This window comes from Oncorhynchus keta, chromosome 10, assembly GCF_023373465.1.
Source record: "Oncorhynchus keta strain PuntledgeMale-10-30-2019 chromosome 10, Oket_V2, whole genome shotgun sequence".
Lineage (NCBI taxonomy): Eukaryota > Metazoa > Chordata > Actinopteri > Salmoniformes > Salmonidae > Oncorhynchus > Oncorhynchus keta.
Genome location: NC_068430.1, coordinates 382,501 through 399,028, shown reverse-complemented (window position 1 = coordinate 399,028; position 16,528 = coordinate 382,501). Strand labels below are relative to the sequence as shown.

General features: G+C 36.7%; 1 protein-coding gene across 3 annotated transcripts in view; it reads left to right on the top strand.

The window, feature by feature from the left end:
- Positions 1-219: 219 nt before the first annotated feature.
- The window catches only part of stab1 (stabilin 1), a 224,961-nt gene continuing 208,652 nt past the window's right edge, over positions 220-16,528 (top strand). Inside the window, exons 1-3 of one of the 3 annotated variants that reach the window (XM_052526150.1) lie at positions 220-642; positions 14,751-15,018; positions 15,235-15,320. In XM_052526150.1, the coding sequence (XP_052382110.1) occupies positions 562-642; positions 14,751-15,018; positions 15,235-15,320 (435 nt within the window). In that variant the 5' untranslated portion in view covers positions 220-561. Of the gene's footprint in view, positions 643-14,747; positions 15,019-15,234; positions 15,321-16,528 lie in introns of all 3 variants that reach the window. The other 2 variants (XM_052526149.1, XM_052526151.1) reach the window with 2 other exon arrangements.

The following is a 16,528-nucleotide window of genomic DNA, read 5'->3' as shown; positions in this document are numbered from 1 at the left end:
CGTGTACATTGGACAATATGCTAATCTACTCATATCTTCTTCTTCGTCTCTCTGCTAAAACTCTAAAGCTGGTGGGTGGTTGGTTCTAGTTTAACTAGCTCCCTCATTCTGCCTCTCCAGCAATCAGCACATTGAACTTGACTGGAGTAGTCTGCAGTCTGTAACTCACACTGGCACAGCAGGCAGGCAGTCCATCAGGAAGTAGAATACAGAATTTGGGAAGGTATTTGGGGAGTTTCTGCTCTCTAACATCTCAGGGGATCCGAGATAAGGGCTCTGAGGGCTGAGCTCTAGGGGAGGAGGCGAAGGAGGTGCCTGACACTTTTTTTTTTTTAAATGAACAGTTGAATTGCACTACTTCTTACAAGGTTTTGGCACTTTATGGAGACAGTTGTCAAGGGAGAAGAGGAGAAAGACACAGAACCCCGGTCTAGAGAGGCACATATGTGGATAGAACCGGGCAGTGTTACCTACCCACTGTCACACCACGGACTCTGCATTGACCCGTTGTTTTGGATGTGAGACTGAGGACTAATTGTGGAGAAACTGCTACTGGACGACATGATGCAGTCAACGGAACCCACCATGCTGATTCTGCTACTGACACTGGGAACCATGGTGACGTGTAGTTTACAACAGGCAGTAAGACATTGCTTTTTTTGTCATGTCGTTTATAATAACATAATACATTTTATTTGTAAAGTGTATTTTTGAAAGTGCTACACAGCCTTGTAAAACGTACAATAATAGATTTCACATTATTTAAATTAGATTCGTTTTTGATTAAAACAGGAATTAAACACATGAGCTGGCACACCCAGAAAAAAATATATATTTTATGTCGAGGTGCTGACTAACGGTGAATAAACTATAAGCTATAAACATTTTTTTATTTAAATATTCACACACTATATATAAACTCCATGTCATTTATTGGGTAATTCACCAACGTTTCGGCCTCATTGGCCCTTCTTCAGGGTAATGCCATGAATGCTTGAACAAGGTTATGTAGACAAAACAATTAGTGCAACCAATGACAACAGGCAGGGGTGTGTCATCAACATTAAGTTAATGAGAATGAATCGAGTGAAAATAAAACTGTAGTTTATAGCGTATTGAATATATTAGGCTATTGTTATCATATGGGAACACATTTGAATATTGTACATACTATTAGCATCAACATACGTTATTGAATATTGTACATACTATTAGCATCAACATACGTTATTGAATATTGTACATACTATTAGCATCAACATACGTTATTGAATATTGTACATACTATTAGCATCAACATACGTTATTGAATATTGTACATACTATTAGCATCAACATACGTTATTGAATATTGTACATACTATTAGCATCAACATACGTTATTGAATATTGTACATACTATTAGCATCAACATACGTTATTGAATATTGTACATACTATTAGCATCAACATACGTTATTGAATATTGTACATACTATTAGCATCAACATACGTTATTGAATATTGTACATACTATTAGCATCAACATACGTTATTGAATATTGTACATACTATTAGCATCAACATACGTTATTGAATATTGTACATACTATTAGCATCAACATACGTTATTGAATATTGTACATACTATTAGCATCAACATACGTTATTGAATATTGTACATACTATTAGCATCAACATACGTTATTGAATATTGTACATACTATTAGCATCAACATTAGCATAGCATCAACATACGTTATTGAATATTGTACATACTATTAGCATCAACATACGTTATTGAATATTGTACATACTATTAGCATCAACATACGTTATTGAATATTGTACATACTATTAGCATCAACATACGTTATTGAATATTGTACATACTATTAGCATCAACATACGTTATTGAATATTGTACATACTATTAGCATCAACATACGTTATTGTTTGATTCAATATCACATATATGTTGCTTCCTATTTCCTTCAATTTGTTTTAATATAATAATAATAATAATAATATAATAATAATAATATAATAATAATAATAATAATAATAATAATAATATTATTATAATAATAATAATAATAATAATATAATAATAATAATATAATAATATAATAATAATAATATAATAATAATAATAATAATAATAATATAATAATAATAATAATAATAATATAATAATAATAATAATAATAATAATAATAATAATAATAATAATATATAATAATAATAATAATAATAATAATAATAATAATAATATATAATAATAATAATATATAATAATAATAATAATAATAATAATAATAATAATATATAATAATAATAATAATAATATAATAATAATAATAATAATATATGCCATTTAGCAGACGCTTTTATCCAAAGCGACTTACAGTCATGTGTGCATACATTCTACGTATGGGTGGTCCCAGGAATCGAACCCACTACCCTGGCGTTACAAGCGCCATGCTCTACCAACTGAGCTACAGAAGGACCATGTAATCTTCATCAACATATCCGGTGTACTCTGAAACGCTGTAGAAACAACATATCCATTTATAAAAGAGAGAATTGTTCATAAGAAACACCTGATATCAAAGTCTATACTCAGACCATTAGGGGGGGTCAATGTTTTAGAGAAGGATATCAGGAAAGCCTCCCTTTGTGGTAGTAGGATCTCGATGTTACCTCCTCTCCTTGGAGGAGTCTTTGTGGTAGTAGGATCTCGATGTTACCTCCTCTCCTTGGAGTAGTCTTTGTGGTAGTAGGATCTCGATGTTACCTCCTCTCCTTGGAGTAGTCTTTGTGGTAGTAGGATCTCGATGTTACCTCCTCTCCTTGGAGTAGTCTTTGTGGTAGTAGGATCTCGATGTTACCTCCTCTCCTTGGAGGTAGTCTTTGTGGTAGTAGGATCTCGATGTTACCTCCTCTCCTTGGAGGAGTCTTTGTGGTAGTAGGATCTCGATGTTACCTCCTCTCCTTGGAGGAGTCTTTGTGGTAGTAGGATCTCGATGTTACCTCCTCTCCTTGGAGGTAGTCTTTGTGGTAGTAGGATCTCGATGTTACCTCCTCTCCTTGGAGGTAGTCTTTGTGGTAGTAGGATCTCGATGTTACCTCCTCTCCTTGGAGTAGTCTTTGTGGTAGTAGGATCTCGATGTTACCTCCTCTCCTTGGAGGTAGTCTTTGTGGTAGTAGGATCTCGATGTTACCTCCTCTCCTTGGAGGAGTCTTTGTGGTAGTAGGATCTCGATGTTACCTCCTCTCCTTGGAGTAGTCTTTGTGGTAGTAGGATCTCGATGTTACCTCCTCTCCTTGGAGTAGTCTTTGTGGTAGTAGGATCTCGATGTTACCTCCTCTCCTTGGAGTAGTCTTTGTGGTAGTAGGATCTCGATGTTACCTCCTCTCCTTGGAGTAGTCTTTGTGGTAGTAGGATCTCGATGTTACCTCCTCTCCTTGGAGTAGTCTTTGTGGTAGTAGGATCTCGATGTTACCTCCTCTCCTTGGAGTAGTCTTTGTGGTAGTAGGATCTCGATGTTACCTCCTCTCCTTGGAGTAGTCTTTGAGAGCATTAAGTTTAACAGCGGAGGGGTAAGACATGTTTCTCTTTGGTTTTAGATCACATAGGTTGTGTCTTTAAATGGCACCCCAGGGTAGTTCACGGGACCAGAACTGAGTGATACACTGTCCGGGAGAAGGGTTACCGTCTGGGGTCGTAGACCTAGTGTCACTGAATCGATAGGGGAATTGTTTCAGTGTGGTCTGTCAGTAGTGTGTTTTGTAATGTTGTCTTATGTAGAGTTGACTAATGTAGTGTTGTCTTATGTAGAGTTGACTAATGTAGTGTTGACTAATGTAGTGTTGTATATTATAGTGTTGACTAATGTAGTGTTGACTAATGTAGTGTTGACTAATGTAGTGTTGTATATTATAGTGTTGACTAATGTAGTGTTGTCTAATGTAGTGTTGACTAATGTAGTGTTGACTAATGTAGTGTTGACTAATGTAGTGTTGTCTTATGTAGAGTTGACTAATGTAGTGTTGACTAATGTAGTGTTGACTAATGTAGTGTTGACTAATGTAGTGTTGACTAATGTAGTGTTGTATATTATAGTGTTGTCTAATGTAGTGTTGTCTAATGTAGTGTTGTATATTATAGTGTTGTATATTATAGTGTTGACTAATGTAGTGTTGACTAATGTAGTGGTGTATATTATAGTGTTGTCTAATGTAGTGTTGACTAATGTAGTGTTGTATATTATAGTGTTGTATATTATAGTGTTGTATAATGTAGTGTTGTCTAATGTAGTGTTGTATATTATAGTGTTGTATATTATAGTGTTGTCTAATGTAGTGTTGACTAATGTAGTGTTGACTAATGTAGTGTTGTCTAATGTAGTATTGTATATTATAGTGTTGACTAATGTAGTGTTGTCTAATGTAGTATTGTATATTATAGTGTTGTCTAATGTAGTGTTGACTAATGTAGTGTTGACTAATGTAGTGTTGTCTAATGTAGTATTGTATATTATAGTGTTGTCTAATGTAGTGTTGTATATTATAGTGTTGTCTAATGTAGTGTTGACTAATGTAGTGTTGACTAATGTAGTGTTGTCTAATGTAGTATTGTATATTATAGTGTTGACTAATGTAGTGTTGTCTAATGTAGTGTTGTATATTATAGTGTTGTCTAATGTAGTGTTGTATATTATAGTGTTGTATATTATAGTGTTGTCTAATGTAGTGTTGTCTAATGTAGTGTTGTATATTATAGTGTTGTCTAATGTAGTGTTGTATATTATAGTGTTGTCTAATGTAGTGTTGACTAATGTAGTGTTGACTAATGTAGTGTTGTATATTATAGTGTTGTATATTATAGTGTTGACTAATGTAGTGTTGACTAATGTAGTGTTGTCTAATGTAGTGTTGACTAATGTAGTGTTGACTAATGTAGTGTTGACTAATGTAGTGTTGTCTAATGTAGTGTTGTATATTATAGTGTTGTCTAATGTAGTGTTGACTAATGTAGTGTTGTCTAATGTAGTGTTGTATATTATAGTGTTGTCTAATGTAGTGTTGTATATTATAGTGTTGACTAATGTAGTGTTGACTAATGTAGTGTTGTATATTATAGTGTTGTATATTATAGTGTTGTCTAATGTAGAGTTGTCTAATGTAGTGTTGTATATTATAGTGTTGTCTAATGTAGTGTTGTATATTATAGTGTTGTCTAATGTAGTGTTGTCTAATGTAGTGTTGACTAATGTAGTGTTGACTAATGTAGTGTTGTATATTATAGTGTTGTATATTATAGTGTTGACTAATGTAGTGTTGACTAAAGTAGTGTTGTCTAATGTAGTGTTGTATATTATAGTGTTGTATATTATAGTGTTGTATATTATAGTGTTGACTAATGTAGTGTTGTATAATGTAGTGTTGTATATTATAGTGTTGTATAATGTAGTGTTGTCTAATGTAGTGTTGTATATTATAGTGTTGACTAATGTAGTGTTGTCTAATGTAGTGTTGTATAATGTAGTGTTGTATAATGTAGTGTTGTATATTATAGTGTTGTCTAATGTAGTGTTGTCTAATGTAGTGTTGTATATTATAGTGTTGACTAATGTAGTGTTGTCTAATGTAGTGTTGTCTAATGTAGTGTTGTATAATGTAGTGTTGTATAATGTAGTGTTGTATATTATAGTGTTGTCTAATGTAGTGTTGTCTAATGTAGTGTTGTATATTATAGTGTTGTCTAATGTAGTGTTGTATATTATAGTGTTGTCTAATGTAGTGTTGTCTAATGTAGTGTTGACTAATGTAGTGTTGTATATTATAGTGTTGACTAATGTAGTGTTGTATATTATAGTGTTGACTAATGTAGTGTTGTCTAATGTAGTGTTGTCTAATGTAGTATTGTATATTATAGTGTTGTATATTATAGTGTTGTATATTATAGTGTTGACTAATGTAGTGTTGTCTAATGTAGTGTTGGCTAATGTAGTGTTGTATATTATAGTGTTGTATATTATAGTGTTGTCTAATGTAGTGTTGTCTAATGTAGTGTTGGCTAATGTAGTGTTGACTAATGTAGTGTTGACTAATGTAGTGTTGACTAATGTAGTGTTGACTAATGTAGTGTTGACTAATGTAGTGTTGACTAATGTAGTGTTGTCTAATGTAGTGTTGTATATTATAGTGTTGACTAATGTAGTGTTGTCTAATGTAGTGTTGTCTAATGTAGTGTTGTATATTATAGTGTTGTCTATTATAGTGTTGTCTAATGTAGTGTTGTCTAATGTAGTATTGTATATTATAGTGTTGTCTAATGTAGTGTTGTCTAATGTAGTGTTGGCTAATGTAGTGTTGACTAATGTAGTGTTGACTAATGTAGTGTTGACTAATGTAGTGTTGACTAATGTAGTGTTGACTAATGTAGTGTTGTCTAATGTAGTGTTGTATATTATACTGTTGTCTAATGTAGTGTTGTCTAATGTAGTGTTGTCTAATGTAGTGTTGGCTAATGTAGTGTTGACTAATGTAGTGTTGTCTAATGTAGTGTTGTCTAATGTAGTGTTGTATATTATAGTGTTGTCTAATGTAGTGTTGTATATTATAGTGTTGTCTAATGTAGTGTTGTATATTATAGTGTTGTCTAATGTAGTGTTGTATATTATAGTGTTGTCTAATGTAGTGTTGTCTAATGTAGTGTTGTATATTATAGTGTTGACTAATGTAGTGTTGTCTAATGTAGTGTTGACTAATGTAGTGTTGTCTAATGTAGTGTTGACTAATGTAGTGTTGACTAATGTAGTGTTGACTAATGTAGTGTTGTCTAATGTAGTGTTGTATATTATAGTGTTGTCTAATGTAGTGTTGACTAATGTAGTGTTGACTAATGTAGTGTTGTATATTATAGTGTTGTATATTATAGTGTTGACTAATGTAGTGTTGACTAATGTAGTGTTGTCTAATGTAGTGTTGACTAATGTAGTGTTGACTAATGTAGTGTTGACTAATGTAGTGTTGTCTAATGTAGTGTTGTATATTATAGTGTTGTCTAATGTAGTGTTGACTAATGTAGTGTTGTCTAATGTAGTGTTGTATATTATAGTGTTGTCTAATGTAGTGTTGTATATTATAGTGTTGACTAATGTAGTGTTGACTAATGTAGTGTTGTATATTATAGTGTTGTATATTATAGTGTTGTCTAATGTAGTGTTGTCTAATGTAGTGTTGTATATTATAGTGTTGTATAATGTAGTGTTGTATATTATAGTGTTGTATAATGTAGTGTTGTCTAATGTAGTGTTGTCTAATGTAGTGTTGACTAATGTAGTGTTGTATATTATAGTGTTGTATATTATAGTGTTGACTAATGTAGTGTTGACTAATGTAGTGTTGTCTAATGTAGTGTTGTATATTATAGTGTTGTATATTATAGTGTTGTATATTATAGTGTTGACTAATGTAGTGTTGACTAATGTAGTGTTGTATAATGTAGTGTTGTATATTATAGTGTTGTATAATGTAGTGTTGTCTAATGTAGTGTTGTATATTATAGTGTTGACTAATGTAGTGTTGTCTAATGTAGTGTTGTCTAATGTAGTGTTGTATAATGTAGTGTTGACTAATGTAGTGTTGACTAATGTAGTGTTGTATATTATAGTGTTGTATATTATAGTGTTGACTAATGTAGTGTTGACTAATGTAGTGTTGTCTAATGTAGTGTTGTATATTATAGTGTTGTATATTATAGTGTTGTATATTATAGTGTTGACTAATGTAGTGTTGACTAATGTAGTGTTGTATAATGTAGTGTTGTATATTATAGTGTTGTATAATGTAGTGTTGTCTAATGTAGTGTTGTATATTATAGTGTTGTCTAATGTAGTGTTGTCTAATGTAGTGTTGTATATTATAGTGTTGTATAATGTAGTGTTGTATATTATAGTGTTGTATAATGTAGTGTTGTCTAATGTAGTGTTGTATATTATAGTGTTGTCTAATGTAGTTTTGACTAATGTAGTGTTGGCTAATGTAGTGTTGTATATTATAGTGTTGTATATTATAGTGTTGTCTAATGTAGTGTTGTCTAATGTAGTGTTGACTAATGTAGTGTTGACTAATGTAGTGTTGACTAATGTAGTGTTGACTAATGTAGTGTTGACTAATGTAGTGTTGACTAATGTAGTGTTGTCTAATGTAGTGTTGACTAATGTAGTGTTGACTAATGTAGTGTTGTATAATGTAGTGTTGTATATTATAGTGTTGTCTAATGTAGTGTTGTCTAATGTAGTGTTGTATATTATAGTGTTGACTAATGTAGTGTTGTCTAATGTAGTGTTGTCTAATGTAGTGTTGTATATTATAGTGTTGTCTATTATAGTGTTGTCTAATGTAGTGTTGTCTAATGTAGTGTTGTATATTATAGTGTTGACTAATGTAGTGTTGTCTAATGTAGTGTTGTCTAATGTAGTATTGTATATTATAGTGTTGTATATTATAGTGTTGTATATTATAGTGTTGACTAATGTAGTGTTGTCTAATGTAGTGTTGGCTAATGTAGTGTTGTATATTATAGTGTTGTATATTATATTGTTGTCTAATGTAGTGTTGTCTAATGTAGTGTTGGCTAATGTAGTGTTGACTAATGTAGTGTTGACTAATGTAGTGTTGACTAATGTAGTGTTGACTAATGTAGTGTTGACTAATGTAGTGTTGACTAATGTAGTGTTGTCTAATGTAGTGTTGACTAATGTAGTGTTGACTAATGTAGTGTTGTATATTATAGTGTTGTCTAATGTAGTGTTGTCTAATGTAGTGTTGTCTAATGTAGTGTTGGCTAATGTAGTGTTGTATATTATAGTGTTGTCTAATGTAGTGTTGTCTAATGTAGTGTTGTCTAATGTAGTGTTGGCTAATGTAGTGTTGACTAATGTAGTGTTGTCTAATGTAGTGTTGTCTAATGTAGTGTTGTATATTATAGTGGTGTCTAATGTAGTGTTGTATATTATAGTGTTGTCTAATGTAGTGTTGTATATTATAGTGTTGTCTAATGTAGTGTTGTATATTATAGTGTTGTCTAATGTAGTGTTGTATATTATAGTGTTGTCTAATGTAGTGTTGTCTAATGTAGTGTTGTATATTATAGTGTTGTATATTATAGTGTTGTCTAATGTAGTGTTGTATATTATAGTGTTGTCTAATGTAGTGTTGTCTAATGTAGTGTTGTATATTATAGTGTTGTATATTATAGTGTTGTCTAATGTAGTGTTGTATATTATAGTGTTGTCTAATGTAGTGTTGTCTAATGTAGTGTTGTATATTATAGTGTTGTCTAATGTAGTGTTGTCTAATGTAGTATTGTATATTATAGTGTTGTATATTATAGTGTTGTATATTATAGTGTTGACTAATGTAGTGTTGTCTAATGTAGTGTTGGCTAATGTAGTGTTGTATATTATAGTGTTGTATATTATAGTGTTGTCTAATGTAGTGTTGTCTAATGTAGTGTTGGCTAATGTAGTGTTGACTAATGTAGTGTTGACTAATGTAGTGTTGACTAATGTAGTGTTGACTAATGTAGTGTTGACTAATGTAGTGTTGTCTAATGTAGTGTTGACTAATGTAGTGTTGACTAATGTAGTGTTGTATATTATAGTGTTGTCTAATGTAGTGTTGTCTAATGTAGTGTTGTCTAATGTAGTGTTGGCTAATGTAGTGTTGTATATTATAGTGTTGTCTAATGTAGTGTTGTCTAATGTAGTGTTGTCTAATGTAATGTTGGCTAATGTAGTGTTGACTAATGTAGTGTTGTCTAATGTAGTGTTGTCTAATGTAGTGTTGTATATTATAGTGTTGTCTAATGTAGTGTTGTATATTATAGTGTTGTCTAATGTAGTGTTGTATATTATAGTGTTGTCTAATGTAGTGTTGTATATTATAGTGTTGTCTAATGTAGTGTTGTCTAATGTAGTGTTGTCTAATGTAGTGTTGTATATTATAGTGTTGTCTAATGTAGTGTTGTCTAATGTAGTGTTGTCTAATGTAGTGTTGTATATTATAGTGTTGTCTAATGTAGTGTTGGCTAATGTAGTGTTGTCTAATGTAGTGTTGTATATTATAGTGTTGTCTAATGTAGTGTTGTCTAATGTAGTGTTGTCTAATGTAGTGTTGTATATTATAGTGTTGTCTAATGTAGTGTTGTCAGGTGTATAGAGCCTGCAGTTAGTTGTTCAGTATGCTACAGGACAGGTGTATAGAGCCTGCAGTTAGTTGTTCAGTATGCTACAGGACAGGTGTGTGGAGCCTGCAGTTAGTTGTTCAGTATGCTACAGGAAAGGTCTATAGAGCCTGCAGTTAGTTGTTCAGTATGTTACAGGAAAGGTCTATAGAGCCTGCAGGTAGTTATTCACTATGCTACAGGTCAGGTGGGAGGAGCCAGCAGGTAAATACAAAGCAGGATAAGGACAATTTAGTACTGTAGATTTAGTACTGTAGATTTAGTGCTGTAGATTTAGTACTGTAGATTTAGTGCTTTAGATTTAGTGCTGTAGATTTAGTGCTGTAGATTTAGTGCTGTAGATTTAGTGCTGTAGATTTAGTACTTTAGATTAAGTGCTGTAGATTTAGTACTGTATATTTAGTGCTGTAGATTTAGTACTGTAGATTTAGTGCTATAGATTTAGTACTGTAGATTTAGTGCTGTAGATTTAGTGCTGTAGATTTAGTACTGTAGATTTAGTACTGTAGATTTAGTGCTTTAGATTTAGTGCTGTAGATTTAGTGCTGTAGATTTAGTGCTGTAGATTTAGTGCTGTAGATTTAGTGCTGTAGATTTAGTGCTGTAGATTTAGTACTGTAGATTAAGTGCTGTAGATTTAGTACTGTAGATTTAGTGCTGTAGATTTAGTACTGTAGATTTAGTGCTATAGATTTAGTACTGTAGATTTAGTGCTGTAGATTTAGTGCTGTAGATTTAGTACTGTAGATTTAGTACTGTAGATTTAGTGCTTTAGATTTAGTGCTGTAGATTTAGTGCTGTAGATTTAGTGCTGTAGATTTAGTGCTGTAGATTTAGTACTGTAGATTTAGTGCTGTAGGTTCAGTACTGTAGATTTAGTGCTATAGATTTAGTACTGTAGATTTAGTGCTGTAGATTTAGTGCTGTAGATTTAGTACTGTAGATTTAGTACTGTAGATTTAGTGCTTTAGATTTAGTGCTGTAGATTTAGCATACTTAGGTACTGTGGTTAAGGGGTTTTATTCAGTATGCTACAGATTTAGTGTTAGGTATTTTACGTACAGTGCATTCTGAAAGTATTCAGACCCCTTTTCCAATATTTTTTACGTTACAGCGTCATTCTACAATTGATTAAATATCAATCTTCACACAATACCCCGTAATGTAAAGTGACTGTTCCACTGGATGTCATAAGGTGAATGCACCAATTTGTAAGTCGCTCTGGATAAGAGCATCTGCTAAATGACTTAAATGTAAATGTAATGAGAAAGCAAAAACAGGTTTTAATTATTCTTTCATCACTTTTGGCAGCGATTACAGCCTCGAGTCTTCTTGGGTATGACGCTACAAGCTTGGCACACCTGTATTTGGGGAGTTTCTCCCATTCTTCTCTGCAGATCCTCTCAAGCTCTGTCAGGTTGGATGGGAAGCGTTGCTGCACAGCTATTTTCATGTCTCCAGAGATGTTTGATCGCGTTCAAGGCCGGGCTCTGGCTGGGCCACTCACGGACATTTAGAGACCTGTCCCGAAGCCACTCCTGATGTCACGCCCTGACCTTAGAGAGCTTTTTATGTCTCTATTTTGGTTTGGTCAGGGTTCGATTTGGGTGGGCATTCTATGTTCAGTTTTCTATGTTTTGTATTTCTTTGTTTCGGCCGGGTATGGTTCTCTATCAGGGACAGATGACTCTCGTTGTCTCTGATTGGGAACCGTACTTCGGTACCCTTTTCCCACCAGTGTTTTGTGGGTAGTTGTTTTCTGTTTAGTGTTTAGTACCTGACAGGACTGTTTAGTGTTTATTACCTGACAGGACTGTTTAGTGTTTAGTACCTGACAGGACTGTTTAGTGTTTAGTACCTGACAGGACTGTTTAGTACCTGACAGGACTGTTTAGTGTTTAGTACCTGACAGGACTGTTTAGTACCTGACAGGACTGTTTAGTGTTTAGTACCTGACAGGACTGTTTAGTGTTTAGTACCTGACAGGACTGTTTAGTGTTTAGTACCTGACAGGACTGTTTAGTGTTTAGTACCTGACAGGACTGTTTAGTGTTTAGTACCTGACAGGACTGTTTAGTGTTTAGTACCTGACAGGACTGTTTAGTGTTTAGTACCTGACAGGACTGTTTAGTGTTTAGTACCTGACAGGACTGTTTAGTGTTTAGTACCTGACAGGACTGTTTAGTGTTTAGTACCTGACAGGACTGTTTAGTGTTTAGTACCTGACAGGACTGTTTAGTGTTTAGTACCTGACAGGACTGTTTAGTGTTTAGTACCTGACAGGACTGTTTAGTGTTTAGTACCTGACAGGACTGTTTAGTGTTTAGTACCTGACAGGACTGTTTAGTGTTTAGTACCTGACAGGACTGTTTAGTGTTTAGTACCTGACAGGACTGTTTACTGTTTGTTTAGTACCTGACAGGACTGTTTAGTGTTTAGTACCTGACAGGACTGTTTAGTGTTTAGTACCTGACAGGACTGTTTAGTGTTTAGTACCTGACAGGACTGTTTAGTGTTTAGTACCTGACAGGACTGTTTAGTGTTTAGTACCTGACAGGACTGTTTAGTGTTTAGTACCCGACAGGACTGTTTGACAGGAGTGTTTAGTACCTGACAGGACTGTTTAGTGTTTAGTACCCGACAGGACTGTTTAGTGTTTAGTACCTGACAGGACTGTTTAGTGTTTAGTACCCGACAGGACTGTTTAGTGTTTAGTACCTGACAGGACTGTTTAGTGTTTAGTACCTGACAGGACTGTTTAGTGTTTAGTACCAGACAGGACTGTTTAGTGTTTAGTACCTGACAGGACTGTTTAGTGTTTAGTACCTGACAGGACTGTTTAGTGTTTAGTACCAGACAGGACTGTTTAGTGTTTAGTACCTGACAGGACTGTTTAGTGTTTAGTACCTGACAGGACTGTTTAGTGTTTAGTACCTGACAGGACTGTTTAGTGTTTAGTACCAGACAGGACTGTTTAGTGTTTAGTACCTGACAGGACTGTTTAGTGTTTAGTACCTGACAGGACTGTTTAGTGTTTAGTACCTAATATAATAATAATAATAATAATAATATAATAATATATGCCATTTAGCAGACGCTTTTATCCAAAGCGACTTACAATCGAACCCACTACCCTGGCGTTACAAGCGCCATGCTCTACCACCTGTCCCTGACAGGACTGTTTCGGTTTCCCTTTGCACTTTGTTCTTTTTGTTTCAGTGTTCAGTTAAATAAAAGTCATGAACACTTACCGCGCTGCGCTTTGGTCCGATTCCTCCTCATCCGACGACGACACCCGTTACACCTGAATTGTCTTGGCTGTGTGCTTAGGGTCGTCGTCCTGTTGGAAGGTGAACCTTCACCCTAGTCTGAGTTCCTGAGCGCTCTGAAGCAGGTTTTCATCAAGGATCTCTCTGTACTTTGCTCTGTTCATCCTTACCTCGATCCTGACTAGTCTTCCAGTCCCTGCCGCTGACAATCATCCAAACAGCATGATGCTGCCACCACCATGCTTCACCGTAAGGAAAGGTGCCAGGTTTCCTCCAGACGTGATGCTTGGCATTCAGGGCAATGAGTTCAACCTTGGTTTCAACAGACCAGAGAATCTTGTTTCTCATGGTCAGAGTCCTTTAGGTGCCTTTTGGCAAACTCCAAGAGTCCTGTCATGTGGCTTTTACTGATGAGTGGCTTCCATCTGGCCACTCTACCATAAAGGTCTGATTGGTGGAGTTCTGCAGAGATGGTTGTCCTTCTGGAAGGTTCTCCCATCTCCACAGAGAAACTCTGGAGCTCTGTCAGAGTGACCATTGGGATCTTGATCACCTCCCTGACCAAGGTCCTTCTCCCCCCAATTTCTCCAGTTCCTCTTCCATTTCAGAATGATGGAGGCCACTGTGTTCTTGTGAACCTTCAATGCTGCAGAAGGATTTTGGTACCATTCCCCAGATCTGTGCCTCAACACAATCCTGTCTCAGAGCTCTATGGACAATTCCTTCGACCCGTGTCTTGGTTTTTGCTCTGACATGTCAACTGTGACACCTTTATATAGACAGGTGTGTGCGTTTCCAAATCATGTCCAATCAATTGAATTTACCACAGGTGGACTCCAATCAAGTTGTAGAAACATCTCAAGGATGATCAATAGAAACAAGATGCACCTGAGCTCAATTTCGAGTCTCATAGCAAAGGGTCTGAATACTTGTGTAAATTTGATAAACCTGTTTTTTTTTATTTAAGAAAAACAATTGTAATACATTTTAGGATAAAGCTGTAACATAACAAAATGTGGAAAAAGTCAAGGGGTCTGAATACTTTCCGAATAAACTGTAAGTATTGACTCAGGTATGTGTCCCAAGAAGTACCCTATACAGTGCACCTCTTTTGACCAGAGCCAAGTGGGTTCCAAAATATGACAACAGTGAATCATAACAAATACATACAACAAAATATCTATGTCCATATTACCCTGGAGGAATTGGGAGGAAGTGATCACTGTGTTACTGTATTGCAGCAGAGCTCTATGAACCGTTGTGATGAGACCGGAGCCGACCAGACCACTACCCCCTGTACGTCGTGTGCTGCCTCCCAGACTCAGCTGTGTCCCAGGGGCTTCAAGAAGTACACCACCCAGTCCATGGATACCAACATGGGCCAAGATGGTTGCCAGTACTCAGTAACCATCGCAGGGCAACGGGTGGCGTTGAACGGCTGTAACCACCAATGTGAGAGGACCGTCACCATGCCCAAATGCTGCGCAGACTTCTGGGGTCCTCTGTGTCTGTGTGAGTACCATACCCTAATAGAAGGTCTTATGTTGTTTTATGGACAGTGATGGAATGTAGAGGGGGAGACAGAGAGGAAGGGCTGAGAGGGGATTTTCTATCGTACTTTATGATATGTCATGTAGCCACTGAAACATAAAGGGAATATGGTTGCAGTAGTCGTCTAAAGCTGTCTGTTTCATGTTATTTGCTGGTACTGTAAATGTGTTTCTGCAGCCTGTCCTAGCTGGAATGGGAGAACCTGTAACTGGCACGGAACCTGCATGGATGGAATATCAGGGAATGGGTCCTGTGTCTGCAATGTGAGAACGGGCTTTATTATGTCATACCCTACTGGCTCCCTACACTACTGGCTCCCTACCCTACTGGCTCCCTAACCTACTGGCTCCCTAACCTACTGGCTCCCTACCCTACTGGCTCCCTAACCTACTGGCTCCCTACCCTACTGGCTCCCTACCCTACTGGCTCCCTACCCTACTGGCTCCCTAACCTACTGGCTCCCTACCCTACTGGCTCCCTACACTACTGGCTCCCTACACTACTGGCTCCCTACCCTACTGGCTCCCTACACTACTGGCTCCCTACACTACTGGCTCCCTACACTACTGGCTCCCTACCCTACTGGCTCCCTACCCTACTGGCTCCCTACACTACTGGCTCCCTACACTACTGGCTACCCTAAAATACTGGCTCCCTACCCTACTGGCTCCCTACACTACTGGCTCCCTACCCTACTGGCCCTACACTACTGGCTCCCTACCCTACTGGCTCCTACACTACTGGCTCCCTGCCACTACTGGCTCCCTACCCTACTGGCTCCCTACCCTACTGGCTCCCTACACTACTGGCTCCCTAAAATACTGGCTCCCTACCCTACTGGCTCCCTACCCTACTGGCTCCCTACACTACTGGCTCCCTACCCTACTGGCTCCCTACACTACTGGCTCCCTACCCTACTGGCTCCCTACCCTACTGGCTCCCTACCCTACTGGCTCCCTACACTACTGGCTCCCTACACTACTGGCTCCCTACCCTACTGGCTCCCTACCCTACTGGCTCCCTACACTACAGGTTCCCTACCCTACTGGCTCCCTACACTACTGGCTCCCTACCCTACTGGCTCCCTACCCTACTGGCTCCCTACACTACTGGCTCCCTACAATACTGGCTCCCTACCCTACTGGCTCCCTACACGACTGGCTCCCTACCCTACTGGCTCCCTACACTACTGGCTAACTACCCTACTGGCTCCCTACCCTACTGGCTCCCTACCCTACTGGCTCCCTAAAATACTGGCTCCCTACCCTACTGGCTCCCTACCCTACTGGCTCCCTACACTACTGGCTCCCTACCCTACTGGCTCCATACACTACTGGCTCCCTACAATACTGGCTCCCTACCCTACTGGCTCCATACACTACTGGCTCCCTACCCTACTGGCTCCCTACCCTACTGGCTCCATACACTACTGGCTCCCTACACTACTGGCTCCCTACCCTACTGGCTCCAT